Source organism: Bombina bombina, chromosome 8 (genome assembly GCF_027579735.1).
Source record: "Bombina bombina isolate aBomBom1 chromosome 8, aBomBom1.pri, whole genome shotgun sequence".
Lineage (NCBI taxonomy): Eukaryota > Metazoa > Chordata > Amphibia > Anura > Bombinatoridae > Bombina > Bombina bombina.
The window spans coordinates 223,115,421-223,139,093 of NC_069506.1; the positions used below are offsets into that span (position 1 = coordinate 223,115,421).

The 23,673-nt window shown below is 38.5% G+C and overlaps 1 protein-coding gene across 1 annotated transcript in view; it reads left to right on the top strand.

The window, feature by feature from the left end:
* LOC128638940 (guanylate-binding protein 1) overlaps nt 1-23,673 on the top strand; it is a 147,027-nt gene that overhangs the window by 61,530 nt on the left and 61,824 nt on the right. The window contains exon 6 of the mRNA XM_053691070.1: nt 4,029-4,271. Coding sequence (XP_053547045.1) covers nt 4,029-4,271 — 243 coding nt within the window. The remainder of the gene's footprint in view (nt 1-4,028; nt 4,272-23,673) is intronic.

The following is a 23,673-nucleotide window of genomic DNA, read 5'->3' on the forward strand; positions in this document are numbered from 1 at the left end:
CATAAATAAATATTTCTAGATATATCTGATTTTTTAAAAACAAATATACATTTATATATATATATATATATATATATATATATATATATATATATATATATATATATATTTATATATATATATATATATATATATATATATATACACATGTGATTATATATAGGTATAGATAATATATACTAATATATATAGGAATATGTACTTACAAATACTTAGAACATATTCTTTTGTTTAACTTGTAATATAAGCGCAATTGAAATGGATTGTGAAAACACGATATCGCTTGCGCAAAAACGTTTGCACCTCACTTGTAATCTAGCACTTTGTATTTCATTTTAAAAATGGAGGCTTATTGGCCTCAAAAGAGACACATTTGTTACTTATGCTTAGTTAAAAAGAGTAAAGTTTCAGGGGCAGGCATTTATTCCTCTCTCTTGCACCTACTGAACACCCATGAATATAAGGATGCATTGCTGCAGAACATTCTTAAAGGATCATGAAACCCAAAATGTTACTATTGTGAGTCAGACAGAGCATACCGTTTAACCCCTTAGTGACCAGAGCACTTTTCCATTTTCTGTCCGTTTGGGACCAAGGCTATTTTTACATTTCTGCAGTGTTTGTGTTTAGCTGAAATTTTCCTCTTACTCATTTACTGTACCCACACATATTATATACCGTTTTTCTCGCCATTAAATGGACTTTCTAAAAATACCATTATTTTCATCATATCTTATCATTTACTATAAAAAAAATTATAAAATATGAGGAAAAATGGAAAAAAACACACTTTTTCTAACTTTGAACCCCAAAATCTGTTACATATCTACAACCACCAAAAAACACCCATGCTAAATAGTTTCTAAATTTTGTCCTGAGTTTAGAAATACCCAATGTTTACATCTTCTTTGCTTTTTTTGTAACTTATAGGGCCATAAATACAAGTAGCACTTTGCTATTTTCAAAACATATTTTTTTCAAAATTAGCGCTAGTTACATTGGGACACTGATATCTTTCAGGAATCCCTGAATATCCATTGACATATATATATTTTTTTTTAGAAGACATCCCAAAGTATTGATCTAGGCCCATTTTGGTATATTTCATGCCACCATTTCACCGCCAAATGCGATCAAATACAAAAAATTGTTCACTTTTTCACAAATTTTTTCACAAACTTTCAGTTTCTCACTGAAATTATTTACAAACTGCTTGTGCAATTATGGCATAAATGGTTGTAAATTCTTCTCTGGGATCCCCTTTGTTCAGAAATAGCAGACATATATGGCTTTGGCATTGCTTTTTGGTAATTAGAAGGCCGCTAAATGCCACTGCGCACCACACGTGTATTATGCCCAGCAGTGAAGGGGTTAATTAGGGAGCATGTAAGGAGCTTTTTGGGGTATTTTTAGCTTTAGTGTAGTGTAGTAGACAACCCCAAGTATTGATCTAGGCCCATTTTGGTATATTTCATGCCACCATTTCACCGCCAAATGCGATCAAATTAAAAAAAACATTACATTTTTCACAATTTTAGGTTTGTCACTGAAATCATTTACAAACAGCTTGTGCAATTATGGCACAAATGGTTGTAAATGCTTCTCTGGGATCCCCTTTGTTCAGAAATAGCAGACATATATGACTTTGGCGTTGCTTTTTGGTAATTAGAATGCTGCTAAATGGCGCTGCGCATCACACGTGTATTATGGCTAGCAGTGAAGGGGTTAATTAGGTAGCTTGTAGGGAGCTTGCAGGGTTAATTTTAGCTTTAGTGTAGAGATCAGCCTCCCACCTGAAACATCAGACCCCCTGATCCCTCCCAAACATCTCTCTTCCCTCCCCTACCCCACAAATGTCCCCGCCATCTTAAGTACTGGCAGAAACTCTGCCAGTACTAAAATAAAAGGAAAATTTGTGCATTTTTGTGCATTTTGTTTTAGCATATTTACATATGCTTCTGTGTAGGATCCCCCTTAGCCCCCAACCTCACTGATCCCCCACCCAACAGCTCTCTAACCCTCCCCCTCTGACTTAATGTGCGCCATCTTGGGTACTGGCAGCTGTCTGCCAGTACCCATTTTAGTGAAAATATGTGTTTTTATTAAAAAAAAAATCCTTTTTCTGTAGTGTAGCTTCCCCCCCCCCCCCAATACCAACCCCCCACCCCTTCCAGATCGCTTAAATGCTTTTTTTTTAAATGTTTATTTCATTTTTTAATACCCTTTACTCTTTACTTTTTTTCTGTAGTGTAGCGGTTCCCACCCGCTCCCGCCCCGTGCACGCGCCCGCCCGCCACCCACCGTGCACGCGCGCGCGCCCGTGCGCGCCCCCGAAGGCTCCGCCCCCGATCCCGCCCCCCTCCACCTTCCAGATCACACCGATGGCCGCCCACCCGCCTCCCAAGTCGGCTCCCACCCACCAACGATACCGGCCATCGATGTCCGGTGCAGAGAGGGCCACAGAGTGGCTCTCTCTGCATCGGATGGCCAGAAAGTGTTATTGCAGGATGCCTCGATGTCGAGGCATCACTGCAATAACCGGAAAGCAGCTGGAAGCGAGCAGGATCGCTTCCAGCTGCTTTCCAGACTGAGGACGTGCAGGGTACGTCCTCAGGCGTTAACTGCCTTTTTTTAGAGGACGTACCCTGCACGTCCTCGGTCATTAAGGGGTTAAATAAAGTTTCTGAATAACTTCTATTATTATATTTTCTTGTTCCTATGTTATTCTTTTTTGAAGAGATATCTAGATAGGTAGTTTGCACATATCTGGAACGCTACATGACAGGAAAAAGTGCTGCAATCTAGTGCTCTTGCAAATGTATAAAACTCTTGCAAAATTTATTCCATATAGGACTGCAGACACGAGCATGCTTCTGAGTTTACCTCCCTGTTCTTCAACAATGGATACCAAAGAGAATGAGAAAAATGGTATAATCTAAGTGAAATGGAAAGTTGCTTAAAAGGATCTGAATAATGAAATAATTTTTTGGGTCTCATCTTCCTTTAATTAATGCCTTATGTAAAGATCTCTTACTGCAAATTATATTCATGGGCATTAACAGAAATAGAAACCGGGCAGTGGTTTTACCACTGAGTAGTACATTTACCGTACTTTGCTACCAGTATCATACAAAGCTGTGATTTTATTTTACCTACAAACCAGTAAGACCTATAGACAATTGATACTTAAAGTATTGCTCGAAGTACATTAAACGTTTGGCCATAAATAAATTAACAGATGTACTAGTACCCCCGTATTTTAACTATGTGAGTATGCCTACCACAATAATAAAAATAATGGTAATACATGCACCCACAACTTACACTCAGAAGCATATTTATCAAAGTGCGAGCAGATATGATACGATGTAGAGTATCATGTCTGCTGCTAATCTCCTGGAAATTGAATTTCATGTTCTGTTCTCTGTCCACCTCTGATGTGCATGTGCGGAAGTTGCAGGTGATAATTAATCTTGTAGTGGTAAAAGTTATTTTTTTAAATGCATGTGTAATACCAAGGCTTTTTATTGCATTGAGAACTGAATGTGCCCGTTATTGGGAGGTAAAAGTGGTTTCCTATAAACAAATGTTGAAGCACTTAAAGAGATAGGAAACCCAGATTTTTTTTAATTTCATGATTCAGATAGAGCATGTAATTTTAAGCAACGTTCTTGTTTGGTCCTATTATTAGTTTTTCTTCATTCTCTTGGTATCTTTATTTGAAAGGCAGCAATGTAAGCTTAGGAGATTGCCCATTTTTGGTTCAGCACCAGGGTAGCGTTTGCTGATTGGTGGCTAAATGTACATTCCTGCTTTTTCAAATAAAGATACCAAGAAAACAAAGAAAATTTGATAATAGGAGTACATTAGAAAGTTGCTTAAATTGCATGCTCTATCTGAATCACTGAAGAAAAAAAAATTGGGTTTACTATCCCTTTAATGCCACTATTCTTGTAGACATCTTTAGTTGTAAATAAGGAAATTAGACCCATTGCCTGGTGACATTTTCTTTTTTAATTTATTTGTAGGAGTTGGAAAAACAGTTTCAGATTTCAACTTACCCAGAGAATGTATCAAACACTTCTTTCATACACACAAATGTTTTGTGTTTGAGCAACCGGTGCACGGATCGCAACTTCACAATTTGGAAAATCTGCCACAAAATCAGTTGGAAAAACAATTTGTGCAACAAATGCAACGATTCACTAGCTATGTATATCAGAATAGCCAGCCAAAGACCTTGGCCGGTGGATGTGTTGTGACTGGAAGAAGTAAGTGACATTCATACATAATTAATTTTCTTGCTAAAATTATTTAGAGAACTGAATATTTTTTAAAGCATCTATATACGGTTGGCTCTGTACAACCAATACTGTTTCTAGAGGCTGTTGGCAGGTGCGAAGCAGACCTATTTTCTACTTTAAAGTCCGCAGACTAGGGATTGGCGAATGTTTACATTTTTTTTAATTTAAAATGAATTTTGTTCATTCAAATCGAATTTCGAATGTTTATATAACATTCAAACATTCTATTTTTGAATTTTTGTTCTAATTTTTCAATAACATTTGAAAATATATTCGTTCGAATAATAAAATGTTTAGCTATGTATTTTATATCACATTCAATTTCGAAATGTAATATTCAAATTCAAATGTGACATTCAAATTCGAATGTAACATTCAAATTCAAAATAGTATTTCTAGTCTACAACTGTGTTTTATAAATGTAACATTCAAATTCGAAATAGTATTTCTAGTCTACAACTGTGTTTTTTAAATGTAATATTCGAATGCTACATTCGAATGTCACATTCGAAATATTATTTCTAGTCTACAACTGTGTTGTATAAATGTAATATTTGAATTTGAATGTCACATTTGAATTTGAAATAGTATTTCTAGTCTACAACTGTGTTTTATAAACGTAACATTCAAATTCGAAAGTAACTTTCGAAAACTGTAAATAACATTCGATAATAGAATTTTTAAGAATATTCGTTATTATCAATATTCGATTATGCAAATTGAATTTCTACAATAACATTCATTCTAACATTCGAATTCAAATATTAACACATTCACCTATCCCAACCGCAGACCACACATGTCTCAGCTTCCTTGAATTTGCAAAAAACTCACTTTCTTCTACAAGATACGACGAGTCCACGGATTCATCCTTATTTGTGGGATATTATCCTTCTGCTAACAGGAAGTGGCAAAGAGCACCACAGCAGAGCTGTATATATAGCTCCTCCCTTCTCTCCACCCCCAGTCATTCTCTTTGCCTATGCTAGTAATAGGAAGGGTAAAGTGAAAGAGGTGTTAAAATGATAGTTTTTAGTTTCTTCAATCAAGAAGTTTTTTATTTTAAATGGTACCGGTGAGTACTATTTTCCTCAGGCAGCATATGGAAGAAGATTCTGCCCTGAGGTTGATGATCTTAGCAGATGTCACTAAGATCCATGTTGGTTCCCACAGTGTGGCTGAGGAGTACTAGAGAAATCTTCAGTGTGGGGAACGTTTTCATTCTACAAGCAGCATTGAGGTATGTTCAGTCATTTATTTCTGAAGAGACTGTGATATATCAGAACTGGCTGACATAGTTCCCAAAGAGGGAAGGGAAAGTAATCCTATAGAAAAAATAAGAAGGGGTATTACTGAAATCCTGTGTATTATTTTTTATCAGGGCTAAATGCAGCAATAGAAATTATGGCAGCATGGTTAAGACACTGGGGCAGCCTAACGTTTTTTATTGACATAAAGGTTATATGGCTGGTTGTTGTACATTGTGCTGGGGGTTCACATGGCTAGAATCATACATTTTATGGATGCTTATCCACATGACTAGTTTTAAACTGCTTTACATGCCATTGTTGAGGCTGAGAATACATCGTATATGATGGGCGGGGCCTAATTTTCGCGCCTCAGATGCGCAGTTAATTTTGTCAAGAAGGCAGCAGACTTCAGCTCTGGTTGGGCCCAAACTGAGTAATTGTCTACCGGAGTGATATTGAAGTGTTTCTCATATCCCTGGGGGCAGGTAGGCACCACAGCAGAGCTGTGGCAAGGTGCAGGGGTTGTCTAAGTTTTTGTCATTAACGGTTTCTGTGTTAATTTACTAGTTTAAGAGGGTTAATTTGCCCCTTGCTTGTGGTGCAATATCCGACTGCTATATAGGACAGGAATACCTTAAAATTGAGGTTTGTTAGCTTTTTAAGCAGATTTGGAAAATTTGTGCGCTTTTTTATTTCTTAAAGGTGCAGTACTCGTTTAAAAAAAAAAAAAAAAAAAATTACATCAATAAATAAAGTGTTTAACGACTTTTGTGGTTATTACTAGCCTGTTCAACATGTCTGACATTGAGGAAAGTCAATGCTCTATGTGTTTAGAAGCCATTGTGGAACCCCCTCTTACATTGTGTCCTTCTTGTACTGAAAGGGCCTTACACTGTAAAGAACATATTTTAGGTAATGAAAGTGTGTCTAAGGATGATTCTCAGTCTGAAGAGAATCAGGATATGCCATCCAATTCTCCCCAAGTGTCACAACCTTTAACGCCCACTCAAGCGACGCCAAGTACTTCTAGTGCGTCTAATTCTTTTACTCTGCAAGATATGGCTGCAGTTATGTCTACTACCCTTACAGAGGTATTATCTAAACTGCCAGTTTTACAGGGTAAACACAGTAGGCCAGGTATTAATGTAAATACTGAACCCTCTGATGCCTTATTGGCCATTTCCGATGTACCTTCACAGTGCTCTGATTTGGGGGTCAGGGAATTGCTGTCTGAGGGAGAACTTTCAGAATCAGGAAATGTGTTGCCTCAGACAGATTCGGACGTCACGTCATTTAAATTTAAACTTGAACATCTCCGTCTGTTGCTCAGGGAGGTTTTAGCGACTCTGGATGATTGCGACCCTATTACAATTCCTCCAGAAAAATTGTGTAAGATGGACAAATATCTAGAGGTGCCTACTTACACTGACGTTTTTCCGGTTCCTAAAAGAATTTCGGAAATTGTTAAAAAGGAATGGGATAGACCAGGTATACCGTTTTCTCCCCCTCCTAACTTAAGAAAATGTTTCCTATATCAGACACCGTTCGGGACTCTTGGCAAATGGTCCCTAAGGTGGAGGGAGCAATATCTACTCTAGCTAAGCGTACAACTATACCTATTGAGGACAGTTGTGTTTTCAAAGACCCTATGGATAAAATATTAGAGGGCCTTCTAAAGAAGTTATTTGTTCACCAGGGTTTTCTTTTACAACCTACAGCCTGCATTGTTCCTGTAACTACTGCAGCTGCTTTCTGGTTTGACGCCCTGGAAGAGTCCCTGAAGGTTGAGACACCTTTAGAGGACATTTTAGATAGAATTAAGGCTCTTAAGCTAGCCAATTCATTTATCACAGATGCTGCTTTTCAAATTGCTAAATTAGCAGTAAAAAACGCAGGCTTTGCCATTCTGGCGCGCAGAGCGTTATGGCTAAAATCGTGGTCTGCTGATGTGTCATCGAAATCTAAGCTTTTAGCTATTCCTTTCAAGGGTAAGACCCTTTTTGGACCTGAATTGAAGGAAATCATTTCTGACATTACTGGAGGTAAGGGTCACACCCTACCCCAGGTCAAGTCTCTTAAGATGAGGGGTAAACAAAATAATTTTCGTTCCTTTCGAAATTTTTAAGGAGTACCCTCTGCTTCCTCTTCCTCCACTAAGCAGGAAGGGAATTTTTCTCAATCCAAGTCTATCTGGAGACCTTACTAGACCTGGAATAAAGGTAAACAAGCCAAGAAGCCAGCTGCTGCTACCAAGACAGCATGAAGGGGCAGCCCCCGATCCGGGACCGGATTTAGTAGGGGGCAGACTTTCTCTCTTTGCTCAGGCTTGGGCAAGGGATGTTCAGGATCCCTGGGCATTGGAAATTGTAACCCAGGGGTATCAGCTGGAATTCAAGGATTTTCTCCCAAGAGGGAGATTTCATATTTCACGTTTGTCTGTAGACCAGACAAAAAGAGAGGCGTTCTTACACTGTGTAAAAGACCTCTATACCATGGGAGTAATTTGCCCAGTTCCAATACTGGAACAGGGACAGGGGTTTTACTCAAATCTGTTCGTGATTCCTAGGATTTTGTCCTTTTTCCAAGAAGGATTGGAGAAGGGATTATCAGCTAGTTCCTTAAAGGGACAAATTTTACTACACAAGCGTCTGGCGGATGTCCCAGACGTTCAGTCTTTTTGTCAGGCTTTAATAAGAATCAAGCCTGTGTTTAAACCTATTGCTCCGCCATGGAGTTTGAATTTAGTTCTCAATGTTCTTCAAGGGGTTCCGTTTGAACCCATGCATTCCATAGATATTAAGCTGTTATCTTGGAAAGTTTTGTTTTTAATTGCTATCTTTTCTGCTCGAAGATTTTCTGAGCTTTCTGCATTACAATGTGATTCGCCTTATCTTATATTCCATTCTGATAAGGTGGTTTTGCGTACTAAACTGGATTCCTTCCTAAGGTTGTTTCTAATAAGAATATTAATCAGGAAATTGTTGTTCCTTCTTGTGTCCTAATCCTTCTTCTAAGAAGGAATGTCTGTTACATAACTTGGACGTGGTTCATGCCTTGAAGCGACCAAGGATTTCCGTCAATCATCTTCTCTATTTTTTGTTTCTTCTGGAAAGCGTACGGGTCAAAAAGCTATGGCTACATCTCGTTCTTTTTGGCTGAAAAGCATCATCCGCCTGGCATACGAGACTGCTGGACAGCAGCCTCCTGAGAAAATTACGGCTCATTCTAATAGAGCTGTGGCTTCCGCATGGGCTTTTATAAACAATGCTTCTGTTGAACAGATTTGTAAGGCTGCGACTTGGTCCTCCCTTCATACTTTTTCCAAATTTTCCAAATTTGATACTTTTGCTTCTTATGAGGCTATTTTTGGGAGAAAGGTTCTTCAAGCAGTGGTGCCTTCCGTTTAGGTATCTGTCTTGTCCCACTCGTTCATCCGTGTCCTGTTGCTTTGGTATTGTATCCCACAAGTAAGGATGAATCCGTGGACTCGTCGTATCTTGTAGAAGAAAAGGAAATTTATGCTTACCTGATAAATTGATTTCTTCTACAATACGACGAGTCCACGGCCCGCCCTGTCCTTTTCAGACAGAATTTATTTTATTTTTCAAAAACTTCAGTAACCTCTGCACCTTTTAGCGTTTCCTTTCTCTTCCTATACCTTCGGTCGAATGACTGGGGGTGGAGAGAATGGAGGAGCTATATATACAGCTCTGCTGTGGTGTTCTTTGCCACTTCCTGTTAGCAGGAGGATAATATCCCACAAGTAAGGATGAATCCGTGGACTCGTCGTATCGTAGAAGAAATCAATTTATCAGGTAAGCATAAATTTCCTTTTTTTACATGTCCAAAAATGTACCAAGTACATCAACATAGCAAAACAAGTATATAATACTTTGAATTTGGATGGTGGTCTGTAATGTCTCAGGAATAACTTGTATGATTATTCACAACAGTAAATTAATCCAGTGTCTGTTCAATATATTCTTTGTTGGTTAATTCCCTGTAGCTGGTGCTATCCTTCCAGGTACAATGTGCATTAATTATTAAAAAATCCAGCATAGAAATCTGGGGTTAGGATCCAAGCTTTTTCTGTAAAATATATTTTTCTGTACTGAGATTTTTTGTTTTGTTTTTATGGTTGTGAGCAGTGACATTTGGTGAAGTTTTGCCTTAGTGGGGCGCCTAGTCTTCTCCCCAACTTAATCCCTGGTGTGATGTTTTGTTTCCCCCAGTGCCTCCAACATGCACCAAAAACATTTCAATACACATACTATTGTACATGCACACACACACAGGCACAAACGTAAAAATATATGGACATACACACACTCTAACATACCTGCTCATGCACAAAAATATAAATGCTCACACACATACACACATTTTCACACAAATATATAAACACTCACACATAAATGCTCATGCACAAAAATATATATACTCACACACATACACACATGTTCACATAAATACATGAACACTCTCACATGGTCCGTAATGATCGAAAGTAACACAAGGTGGTGAAATATTCAAAAGGGATCTGTTATGATGTTGAAAAAGGTGGCAAAATATTCAAAAGGACCGACAGTACTGTTTAAAGGCAGCATCAACATATCAATAACACATCTATAGGAGCTGGGGGATTGTGGGTATATGATATATGTTTTCATTATTCAATGTACAATGACTTGCTCTCAAACACACATATGCTCAAACACAAAACAGAGGTTATAGAGAGCTTAGGTGATTTGGCCACTATACATACTTTATTGTATTTAACCATGCAATGTAGTACACCAGCTTTCAACGCATTTCTTGTATCAGTACAGAACAAACTGGGTACCTACTAAATTAAATTCATCCCTTAGAATATCGCTGTGGAATCTGTTGGTACAAATAACTTCTAATAATAATGGGATCTGCTTGTTACTTTCTCCTTGCAGTCGCAGTCGATAACACAAAGTGCAAAAAAAATACTTTATTTGAAAAACTGACAGTCTGTACCTTCTAAAGCGTCAATTTATGAAGCAGCAGATGCTGTTTCCGACCCACTCCGCTTCAGATCCGCCTGAAGCAGAATTTAAGAAGCAGCAGTCATAAGACTCTGAGGTGGCGAACAGCAATCAGCCCGATCGGATATGATCAGGATGATTGACACCCCCTACTAGCAACCGATTGGCCACAAATGTGCAAGGAGCGGCATTGTACAAGCATTTAACTAGAAATGCTTGTGCAATGATAATTTCTGACAGCGTATGCTGTCTGCATTTATCGATGTCCACCCGCACAATGATAATTCGGCCCCTATGTGTCAGTTTTTCAAGCAAGGTTCTATTTGTACTATGCCTTATTAATAGCTTTACACAGAGAACAGGAACCCAAGTATATAACAGTAATTGAAAAGGGTGTTGCTGGAAGATACTCTCATTTCCAAAAGGTTGATATGTTATGCCTGTATGGAATAGAATATAGTAAACAGATGCTAGACATAATGATGTATTCTTAGCCTTAGAATAATATGTAGATGTATTTTTTTTTCACAATTATATTTGTTGTTTAAGGGCTCGATTTATCAAGCAAAGGTGGACAGGGGCGTACATATTCTCCCCTGTCCACCCCAGCTCGCCTCAGCACTCCAGCCGCAGAAAAAAAACAGGAGTTAAGAGCTTTCTGGGCTAACGCCGGTTCATGAAGCTCTTAACTACTGTGCTCTAAAGTACACTAACACCCATAAACTACCTATGTACCCCTAATCCGAGGTCCCCCCACATCGCCGCCACTCTATTAAATTTTTTTAACCCCTAATCTGCTGCTCCGTACACCGCTGCCAGCTACATTATCCCTATGTACCCCTAATCTGCTGCCCCTAACATCGTCAACACCTACATAATATTTATTAACCTCTAATCTGCCCCCCCAACGTCGCCGCTACCTTACCTACACTTATTAACCCCTAATCTGCCGACCGAACCACACCGCTACTATAATAAATGTATTAACCCCTAATCCGCCTCACTCCCGCCTCAATAACCCTATAATAAATAGTATTAACCCCTAATCTGCCCTCCCTAACATCGCCGACACCTAACTTCAAACATTAACCCCTAATCTGCCAACCGGAGCTCACCGCTATTCTAATATATTTTTTAACCCCTAAAGCTAAGTCTAACCCTAACACTAACACCCCCCTAAGTTAAATATAATTTTTATCTAACGAAATAAATTAACTCTTATTAAATAAATTATTCCTATTTAAAGCTAAATACTTACCTGTAAAATAAACCCTAATATAGCTACAATATAAATTATAATTATATTGTAGCTATTTTAGGATTAATATTTATTTTACAGGCAACTTTGTAATTATTTTAACCAGGTACAATAGCTATTAAATAGTTCATAACTATTTAATAGTTACCTAGTTAAAATAATTACAAAATTACCTGTAAAATAAATCCTAACCTAAGTTACAATTAAACCTAACACTACACTAGCAATAAATTAATTAAATAAAATACCTACAATTATCTACAATTAAACCTAACACTACACTATAAATAAATTAATTAAATAAAATACCTACAATTATCTACAATTAAACCTAACACTACACTATCAATAAATTAATTAAATACAATACCTACAAATAAATACAATTAAATAAACTAACTAAAGTACAAAAAATAAAAAAGAACTAAGTTACAAAAAATAAAAAAATATTTATAAACATTAGAAAAATATTACAACAATGTTAAACTAATTACACCTACTCTAAGCACCCTAATAAAATAACAAAGCCCCCCCAAAATAAAAAAATGCCCTACCCTATTCTAAATTAAAAAAGTTCAAAGCTCTTTTACCTTACCGGCCCTTAAAAGGGCCCTTTGCGGGGCATGCCCCAAAGAATTCAGCTCTTTTGCCTGTAAAAAAAAACATACAATACCCCCCCCAACATTACAACCCACATACCCCTAATCTAACCCAAACCCCCCTTAAATAAACCTAACACTAAGCCCCTGAAGATCTCCCTACCTTGTGTTCACCTCACCGGGTTCAGCGAACAGTCCAGAAGAGGGTCCGAAGTCTTGATCCAAGCGGCGGCTGAAGAACTCCATCATCGGGCTGAAGTCGGAAGTCCATCATCGGGATGAAGTCTTCTATCAAGCCGCATCTTCAATCTTCTTTCTTACGGAGCGGAGCAGAGCCATCTTCTTCCCAGCCGACGTGGATCCAACCTCTTCAAGCGACGCCTACTCGCCGAATGACGGTTCCTTTAAATGACGTCATCCAAGATGGCGTCCCTCGAATTCCGATTGGCTGATAGGATTCTATCAGCCAATCGGAATTAAGGTAGGGATATTCTGATTGGCTGATGGAATCAGCCAATCAGATTCAAGTTCAATCCGATTGGCTGATCCGATCAGCCAATCAGATTGAGCTCGCATTCTATTGGCTGTTCCGATCAGCCAATAGAATGCGAGCTCAATCTGATTGGCTGATTCCATCAGCCAATCAGAATTTTCCTACCTTAATTCCGATTGGCTGATAGAATCCTATCAGCCAATCGGAATTCGACGGAGGCCATCTTGGATAACGTCATTTAAAGGAACCGTCATTTGGCGAGTAGGCGTCGGTAGAAGAGGATGTTCCGCGTCGGCTGGAAGATGATAGCTCCGGAAGAAAGAAGATTGAAGATGCTGCTTCATAGAAGACTTCATCCCGATTATGGACTTCTTCAGCGCCCGCTTGGATCCAGACTTCAGCCCGAGGATGGACGTCACTCTTCAGCCCCCCGCTTGGGCTTGGATCAAGACATCGGAGACTCTTCTGGACAGATCGGGACCCGGTGTGATGAAGACAAGGTAGGGAGATCTTCAGGGGCTTAGTGTTAGGTTTATTTAAGGGGGGTTTGGGTTAGATTATGGGTATGTGGGTGGTGGGTTGTAATGTTGGGGGGGGGGTATTGTATGTTTTTTTTTTACAGGCAAAAGAGCTGAATTCTTTGGGGCATGCCCCGCAAAGGGCCCTTTTCAGGGCTGGTAAGGTAAAAGAGCTTTTCTATTTTAATTTTAGAATAGGGTAGGGCATTTTTTTATTTTGGGGTCTTTGTTATTTTATTAGGGGGCTTAGAGTAGGTGTAATTAGTTTAAAATTGTTGTAATATTTTTCTAATGTTTTTAAATATTTTTTTATTTTTTGTAACTTAGTTCTTTTTTATTTTTTCTACTTTAGTTAGTTTATTTAATTGTATTTATTTGTAGGTATTGTATTTAATTAATTTATTTATAGTGTAGTGTTAGGTTTAATTGTAGATAATTGTAGGTATTTTATTTAATTAATTTATTGATAGTGTAGTGTTAGGTTTAATTGTAGATAATTGTAGGTAGTTTATTTAATTTATTTATTGATAGTGTAGTGTTAGGTTTAATTGTAGATAATTGTAGGTAGTTTATTTAATTTATTTATTGATAGTGTAGTGTTAGGTTTAATTGTAACTTAGGTTAGGATTTATTTTACAGGTAATTTTGTAATTATTTTAACTAGGTAACTATTAAATAGTTCTTAACTATTTAATAGCTATTGTACCTGGTTAAAATAAATACAAAGTTGCCTGTAAAATAAATATTAATCCTAAAATAGCTACAATATAATTATAATGTATATTGTCGCTATATTAGGGTTTATTTTACAGGTAAGTATTTAGATTTAAATAGGAATAATTTATTTAATAAGAGTTAATTTATTTCGTTAGAATAAAATTATATTTAACTTAGGGGGGTGTTAGGGTTAGGGTTAGAATTAGCTTTAGGGGTTAAAAATTTTATTAGAGTAGCGGTGAGCTCCGATCGGCAGATTAGGGGTTAATACTTGAAGTTAGGTGTCGGCGATGTTAGGGAGGGCAGATTAGGGGTTAATACTATTTATTATAGGGTTAGTGAGGCGGGAGTCAGGCGGATTAGGGGTTAATAACTTTATTATAGTAGCGGTGCGGTCCGCTCGGCAGATTAGGGGTTAATAAGTGTAGGCAGGTGGAGGCGACGTTGAGGGGGGCAGATTAGGGGTTAATAAATATAATATAGGGGTCGGCGGTGTTAGGGGCAGCAGATTAAGGGTACATAGCTATAATGTAGCTTGCCGTGGTGTACGGAGCGGCAGATTAGAATTAATAATAATATGCAGGGGTCAGCGATAGCGGGGGCGGCAGATTAGGGGTTAATAAGTGTAAGGTTAGGGGTGTTTAGACTCGGGATTCATGTTAGGGTGTTAGGTGCAGACTTAGGAAGTGTTTCCGCATAGCAAACAATGGGGCTGCATTAGGAACTGAACGCTGCTTTTTTGCAGGTGTTAGGTTTTTTTTCAGCTCAAACTGCCCCATTGTTTCCTATGGGGAAATCGTGCACGAGCACGTTTTTGAAGCTGGCCGCGTTCGTAAGCACCGCTGGTATCGAGAGTTGCAGTGGCGTTAAATTATGCTCTACGCTCCTTTTTTGGAGCCTAACGCAGCCATTCTGTGAACTCTAAATACCAGCGGTATTTAAAAGGTGCGGGAGAAAAAAAGCACGCGTAGCTAACGCACCCCTTTGGCCGCAGAACTCTAAATCTAGCCGTTAGTTTCTATAAAGTAATTTTAGTTTCTCTAAAGTAGTGGGCAATAAAACAGACTGTGCAAACAAAGGCTGTGTGGAAACTCTGTTAGATAATTACGTTACAATAATTATGTTCCACATAGCCTTAATTGCATAGTTTATTTTATTGCCTGTTTGATATCTGCTGTAATTGTCCCCAGCAGGAGAAATAAGGGAAAACAACTTCAAACATGGCATGGGATATTTATCTTTGTTGAGTCTCCACCAATGCAAAGGGTTTTTGTCCTTGGCAAAGGACCTTTCAACAAAGTAGGCGTGGATTTCATTTCTAACTTAAATATCTATATGCAGTGGTAAATAACCAGACAACCATATCACTGCTTCCACTAATATCAAAACTCCTTGAAAAACTAGTTTACAATCGCCTAACCCACTTCCTGTCCACCAACTCCTTGCTTGACCCCCTGCAATCTGGATTCCACCCCAAACACTCAACTGAGACTGCCCTTTCCAAGGTTACTAACGATCTTCTCTCTGCTAAAAATATTGGCCACTACTCCATACTCATCTTACTTGACCTCTCAGCTGCCTTCGACACAGTTGACCACCCCCTCCTCCTACAGACCCGTAGCTCTTTTGGCCTCTGTGACACTGCTCTTTCCTGGATTTACTCTTTTCTTTCTCACAGGTCTTTTTATGTGTCATTTGCCGGCGACTCCTTCTCTCCAATGCCTCTGTCTGTTGGAGTACCTCAAGGATCTGTTCTGGGTCCTCTACTCTTCTCCATTTATACTTCTTCACTGGGTAAACTTATCAACAGTTATGGCTTCAAATATCACCTCAATGCTGATCTACCTCTCCACCCCTGCTCTCTCTCCCTCTGTCCTTTCTCATGTCAGCGACTGCTTATTTGGCATTTCTTCCTGGTTGGCTTCTCACCACCTAAAGATTAACATGTCCAAGACTGAGCTCCTTCTTATCCCCCCTCAAGCTCTACGCCGACTTGTGACTTCTCTATCCCTGTTGACGGCATCACTATTTCCCCATCGCCCCAAGTCCGCTGCCTCAGAGTTACACTTGACTCAAAGCCATCCTTCACCCCCCATATCCAATCGCTTTCTACATCCTGCCGCAAACATCTACACAACATTTCCAAGATTCAACCTTTTCTGTGCGCTAACACCACAAAGCAAATAATCCACTCCCTTGTTATTTCCCGACTTAACTACTGCAATAACCTACTCACTGGCCTTCCTCTTTCCCACCTCTCCCCCCTTCAATCCATCCTAAATGCCTCTGCCAGGCTGATCCACATTTTTCCGTCGCTCTGTATCTGCTGCACCTCTCTGCGTGTCCATTCATTGGCTCCCCATACACAGCAGAATAAAATTCTAAATTCTCACCCTTGCATACAAAGCGCTCACCAACACCACTCTCCCCTCGTCCTATCTTCTCTAATCAACAAGTATACTCCCGCCCACCCACTATGATCCAACAATGACCTGCTCCTTGCATCTGCGACTATCACCTCCTCTCATGCTAGACTACAAGACTTCTGTCATGCAGCACCCTCTGGAATACTCTCCCTTGTGCTGTCAGGCTTTGCCCTTATCTTTCTTCCTTTAAATTCTCTCTGAAGACTTTTCTGTTCAGAGAAGCCTACCACCCAACTCAATAATATTTCTCTTACCTAACATGTCCCTCATCTATCTCTGCATTAACATCTTTCTCAATCTAGCAGTCCTCACCTCCTGTTTCTCAAACTCCTTCCCTTCTAGATTGTAAGTTCCCACGGGAATAGGGCCCTCGATTCCTCCTGTATGTGTTTGTAAATTCTGTCCTGTCTCTTAGTCTTAGAAGTTTTATATTATTGTTTTATTTAAATGAACTATATCCATGGACAGAGCTGCGGAATATGATGGCGCTCAATAAATAAAGTATAATAATAATAATAAGGTTGGTAAACAATATCTAATCTGCTCTTCAAATAGTTACTTAGAGTTTGAATCTGGTACATATCACAATTTATTAAAAATATAAAATAACAATTAAAAAAGGTCCAGAGCGCTAAGTACTATATATCAATAGCCTTACACAATTAGCTATGATGGTGATCAGGGACATTACACAGTATTAGATCCCAAAGTAGTTTTATTCAAGAGAGGAGCATCCATTTAATACAGTTCTAATGATTTTTGCCAGAGAAAGAAGGCTCCCAGTTTATTCTAATAAAGTGATTATTTTACTCACACGCCAGCGATAAGGGGTATAACACGAGTGTTTGTGCATCAGATTTTATACTCGTATTATAAGTTGAAAGTAAACAAGATCACTTGAGCACATTTTAAGTTAATGTTCATCTGATTAATGCGTCCTCAGACCTCTGGTTAACTGTTTTGCAAAACAAAAAAGTGTCACAAACCACATAAAAATTACATTACAAAGTACATTTACACTCATAATAAAACCATCTAATAAAATTATTAAAAAAATATTGCACAAACAGTTATAAGGGATCAAAGATATGAGCAACAACAAAAAAAACAAAGGAAGCAGAGCCCGGGTAAGTCAAAGCAAAAAGACGTTTTAAAAACACATGGATCTGGATACAAAACAAAACAATAAAACTACATGCAGGGAAAAAAGGTCAGACGCGTTTCGGCTTACGCCTTCATCTGTGACCTATCAAAGGCAGGCAAAGGGCTTTAACATAGAGATACATACATATACATGTCTAAAGATGCAAATGTATATATTTCCAGACATATATACACATATAAACACATAAATATATTTGTACACACATATATATATGAAAACATGAAAAAACATATTTATGCTATATTCATTTTAAATAAAGGTTTTAACTATGTATTTTCTGTAAATATTTTACATTCCTATGTTCTACACTTAGCAGAATATGTTGTATTTATAAACATATATTCCTACTTTTCTATGTGAAGAGCATTGTAATGGGAAATATTCATATTTTCATGTTAGCACACATGAGAATATGGGACCGGGTTTTTGTGCGAGTTGGGTGTTAGGTTTTTTTCAACTTATTTTGCTCCATTTACTTTTATAGGGGGGGGGGGGGGGGGGGTTAGGTTATCCCGCATACAATAATCTAATTTTGGCATTTTGCGCTTGTCGGGTTAGCGATCAAGCAAAAAGTTTAATTTCAAATCATAATACGAGCGCAAACCCGAGGCACGTAAATAGCTTACTTCTAGAGCAGTTAACGCTCGAGCTGGAGTGTTAAAGGGACAGTCTACTCCAGAATTTGTATTGTTTAAAAATATAGATAATCCCTTTACTACCCATTCCCCAGTTTTGCATAACTCTGTGATTACCTGGTTTCTAAGCTGCTAAGGACTGCCCCCTTATCTCAGTTCTTTTGACAGACATGCATTTTAGCCAATCAGTGCTGACTCTTGAATAACTCCAAGGGAGTGAGCACAATGTTATCTATATGATGCACATGAACTAGAAGTGTCTGTCAAAAACTGTCAAAATGCACTGAGATAAGAGGCAGTTGAATGGCTTAAAATTTAGCATATGAGCCTTCCTAGCTTTAGCTTTCTAAAAAGAATACCAAGAAAGCAAAGCAAATTTGATGATAAAAGTAAATTGAAAAGTTGTTTAAAATCGCATGCCCTAATGAAATCATGAAAGTTTAATTTTGACTAGACTGTCCCTTTAACACTTTAATGACCAGACCATTTTTCAATTTTTTATATTTTTACATTTCTGTGGTGTTTGTGTTTAGCTGTAATTTTCCTCTTACTCATTTACTGTACCCACACATATTATATATACGTTTTTTTTCTCGCCATTAAATAGACTTTCTAAAGATACCATTATTTTCATCATATCTTATAATTTACTATAAAAAAATATATCAAATATGATGGAAAAATGGAAAAAAACCCACACTTTTACTAACTTTGACCCCCAAAATCTGTTACACATCTACAACTACAAAAAAACACCCATACTAAATAGTTTCTAAATTTTCTCCTGAGTTTAGAAGTACCCAATGTTTACATGTTCTTTGCTTTTTTGCAAGTTATAGGGCAATAAGTACAAGTAGCACTTTGCTATTTCCAAACCATTTTTTTCAAAATTAGTGATAGTTACATTTTAATACTGATATCTGTCAGGAGTCCATGAAAAACCCTTTACATGTATATATTTTTAAAAAAAAGACAACCTAAGGTATTAAACTTGGGGTATTTTGACTCTTTTCATGCAACCATTTTACCACCAATCTATGCCAAACATAAAGGCTTACATTAAGGCTTACTGCCAAATAACACCCCAATATGTGGTTAGCAACATCTCCTGAGTACAGTGATATCACCCATGTATAGGTGTGTTGGGTTCCCTGGCAGCTAAAAGGCCTTATTTTTAGGTGGTGCATTCCAGTTTTCCAACTTGGAATTTTCACAGCTGTCATCATGCACCCATGTCCTATTTGCGACATTTCTGAAGCCGGCCAATGTAAGGCCTAGATTTAGAGTTGGGCGGTAGCCGTCAAAACCAGCGTTAGAGGGTCCTAACGCCGGTTTTTACCGCCCGCTGGTATTTGGAGTCAGTCAGGAAAGGGTCTAACGCTCACTTTCCAGCCGCAACTTTTCCATACCGCAGATCCCCCTACGCCATTTGCGCATCCAATCTTTTCAATGGGATCTTTCTAACGCCGGTATTTAGAGTCTTGGCTGAAGTGAGCGTTAGAAATCTAACGGCAAAACTCCAGCCGCAGAAAAAAGTCAGTAGTTAAGAGCTTTCTGGGCTAACGCCGGTTTATAAAGCTCTTAACTACTGTGCTCTAAAGTACACTAACACCCATAAACTACCTATACACCCCTAAACCGAGGTCCCCCCACATCGCCGCCACTCTATTAAAAATTTGTAACCCCTAATCTGCCGCTCCGTACACCGCCGCCAGCTACGTTATCCCTATGTACCCCTAATCTGCTGCCCCTAACATCGCCGACCACTATGTTATATTTATTAACCCCTAATCTGCCGCCCCCGCTATCGCTGACACCTGCATATTATTATTAACCCCTAATCTGCCGCTCCGTACACCGACACAACCTACATTATCCCTATGTACCCCTAATCTGCTGCCCCTAACACCGCCGACCCCTATATTATATTTATTAACCCCTAATCTGCCGCCCCCAACGTCGCCTCCACCTACCTACAATTATTAACCCCTAATCTGCCGACCGGATCTCACCGCTACTCTAATAAATGTATTAACCCCTAAAGCTAAGTCTAACCCTAACATAACATATTATTATTAACCCCTATTTTACAGGCAACTTTGTAATTATATTAACCAGGTACAATAGCTATTAAATAGTTAATAACTATTTAATAGTTACCTAGTTAAAATAATTACAAAATTACCTGTAAAATAAATTCTAACCTAAGTTACAATTAAACCTAACACTACACTATCAATAAATTAATTAAATACAATACCTACAATTATCTACAATTAAACCTAACACTAAACTATCAATAAATTAATTAAATACAATACCTACAATTATCTACAATTAAACCTAACACTACACTATCAATAAATAAATTAAATAAAATACCTACAAATAAATACAATTAAATAAACTAACTAAGTTACAAAAAATAAAAAAATATTTACAAACATTAGAAAAATATTACAACAATTTTAAACTAATTACACCTACTCTAAGCCCCCTAATAAAATAACAAAGCCCCCCAAAATAAAAAAATGCCCTACCCTATTCTAAATTAAAAAAGTTCAAAGCTCTTTTACCTTACCTGAAAAGTGCCCTTTGCAGGGCATGCCCCAAAGAATTCAGCTCTTTTGCCTGTAAAAAAAACACATACAATACCCCCCCCAACATTTACAACCCACCACCCACATACCCCTAATCTAACACAAACCCCCCTTAAATAAACCTAACACTAAGCCCCTGAAGATCTTCCTACCTTATCTTCACCTCGCCGGATATCACACCGATCCGTCCTGGCTCCATGATCCGGCTGAAGTCTTCATCCAAGCGGGAGCTGAAGAGGTCCATGATCCAACTGAAGTCTTCTATCAATGGCATCTTTAATCTTCTTTCTTCCGGATCCATGTTCATCCCGCCGACGCGGAACATCCATCTTCACCGACGACTTCCCGACGAATGACGGTTCCTTTAAGGGACGTCATCCAAGATGGCGTCCCTCGAATTCCGATTGGCTGATAGGATTCTATCAGCCAATCGGAATTAAGGTAGGAAAATTCTGATTGGCTGATGGAATCAGCCAATCAGAATCAAGTTCAATCCGATTGGCTGATCCGATCAGCCAATCAGATTGAGCTTGCATTCTATTGGCTGTTCCGATCAGCCAATAGAATGCGAGCTCAATCTGATTGGCTGATCGGATCAGCCAATCGGATTGAACTTGATTCTGATTGGCTGATTCCATCAGCCAATCAGAATTTTCCTACCTTCATTCCGATTGGCTGATAGAATCCTATCAGCCAATCAGAATTCGAGGGACGCCATCTTGGATGACATCCCTTAAAGGAACCGTAATTCGTCGGGAAGTTGTCGGTGACGATGGATGGATCCGCGCTGGAGGTCTTGAAGATCAGCCGGTCATCATCGGATTAAAGAACATAGAAGATGCGGCTTGGATGAAGATGTTTGCCGGTCCAGATGTCCTCTTCTGCCCGCTTGGATCAAGACTTCAGCCGGAGGATGGACGTCACTCTTTAGCCTCCGCTTGGGCTTGGATCAAGATTTCGGAGGCTTGAATCAAGACTTCGGTGGACGGATCGGTGAACCTGGCATGGTGAAGATAAGGTAGGAAGATCTTCAGGGGCTCAGTGTTAGGTTTATTTAAGGCGGGTTTGGGTTAGATTAGGGGTATGTGGGTGGTGGGTTGTAATGTTGGGGGGGGTATTGTATGTTTTTTTTTACAGGCAAAAGAGCTGAATTATTTGGGGCATGCCCCGCAAATGGCCCTTTTCAGGGCTGGTAAGGTAAAACTTTTTTAATTTAGAATAGGGTAGGGCATTTTTTTATTTTGGGGGCCTTTGTTATTTTATTAGGGGGCTTAGAGTAGGTGTAATTAGTTTAAAATTGTTGTAATATTTTTCTAATGTTTGTAAATATTTTTTTATTTTTTGTAACTTAGTTCTTTTTTATTTTTTGTACTTTAGTTAGTTTATTTAATTGTAGTTATTTGTAGGTATTGTATTTAATTAATTTATTGATAGTGTAGTGTTAGGTTTAATTGTAGATAATTGTAGGTAGTTTATTTAATTTATTTATTGATAGTGTAGTGTTAGGTTTAATTGTAACTTAGGTTAGGATTTATTTTACAGGTAATTTTGTAATTATTTTAACTAGGTAACTATTAAATAGTTATTAACTATTTAATAGCTATTGTACCTGGTTAAAATAAATACAAAGTTGCCTGTAAAATAAATATTAATCCTAAAATAGCTACAATATAATTATAATTTATATTGTAGCTATATTAGGATTTATTTTACAGGTAAGTATTTAGCTTTAAATAGGAATAATTTATTTAATAAGAGTTAATTTATTTAGTTAGATTTAAATTATATTTAACTTAGGGGGGTGTTAGGGTTAGGGTTAGACTTAGCTTTAGGGGTTAATACATTTATTATAGTAGCGGTGAGCTCCGGTCGGCAGATTAGGGGTTAATTATTGTAGGTAGCTGGCGGCGACGTTGTGGGGGGCAGATTAGGGGTTAATAAATATAATATAGGGGTCGGCGGTGTTAGGGGCAGCAGATTAGGGGTACATAACTATAATGTATGTTGCGGCGGTGTACGGAGCGGCAGATTAGGGGTTAATAATAATATGCAGGTGTCAGCGATAGCGGGGGCGGCAGATTAGGGGTTAATAAATATAACATAGTGGTCGGCGATGTTATGGGCAGCAGATTAGGGGTACATAGGGATAACGTAGCTGGCGTCGGTGTACGGAGCGGCAGATTAGGGGTTAATAATAATATGCAGGGGTCAGCGATAGTGGGGGCGGCAGATTAGGGGTTAATAAGTGTAAGGTTAGGGGTGTTTAGACTCGGGGTTCATGTTAGGGTGTTAGGTGCAGACTTAGAAACTGTTTTCCCATATGAAACAATGGGGCTGCGTTAGGAGCTGAACGCTGCTTTTTTGCAGGTGTTAGTTTTTTTTCCAGCTCAAACAGCCCCATTGTTTCCTATGGGGGAATCGTGCACGAGCACGTTTTTGAAGCTGGCCGCGTCCGTAAGCACCGCTGGTGCAGAGAGTTGCAGTGGCGGTAAATATGCTCTACGCTCCCTTTTTGGAGCCTAACGCAGCCATTCTGTGAACTCTAAATTCCAGCGGTATTTAAAAGGTGCGGGAGAAAAAAAGCCAGCGTAGCTAACGCACCCCTTTGGCCGCAGAACTCTAAATCTAGCCATAAGTTACCCCCATCAAACCATATATTTTTGAAAAGTAGACACCCTAGGTCTTCCTGATATTTT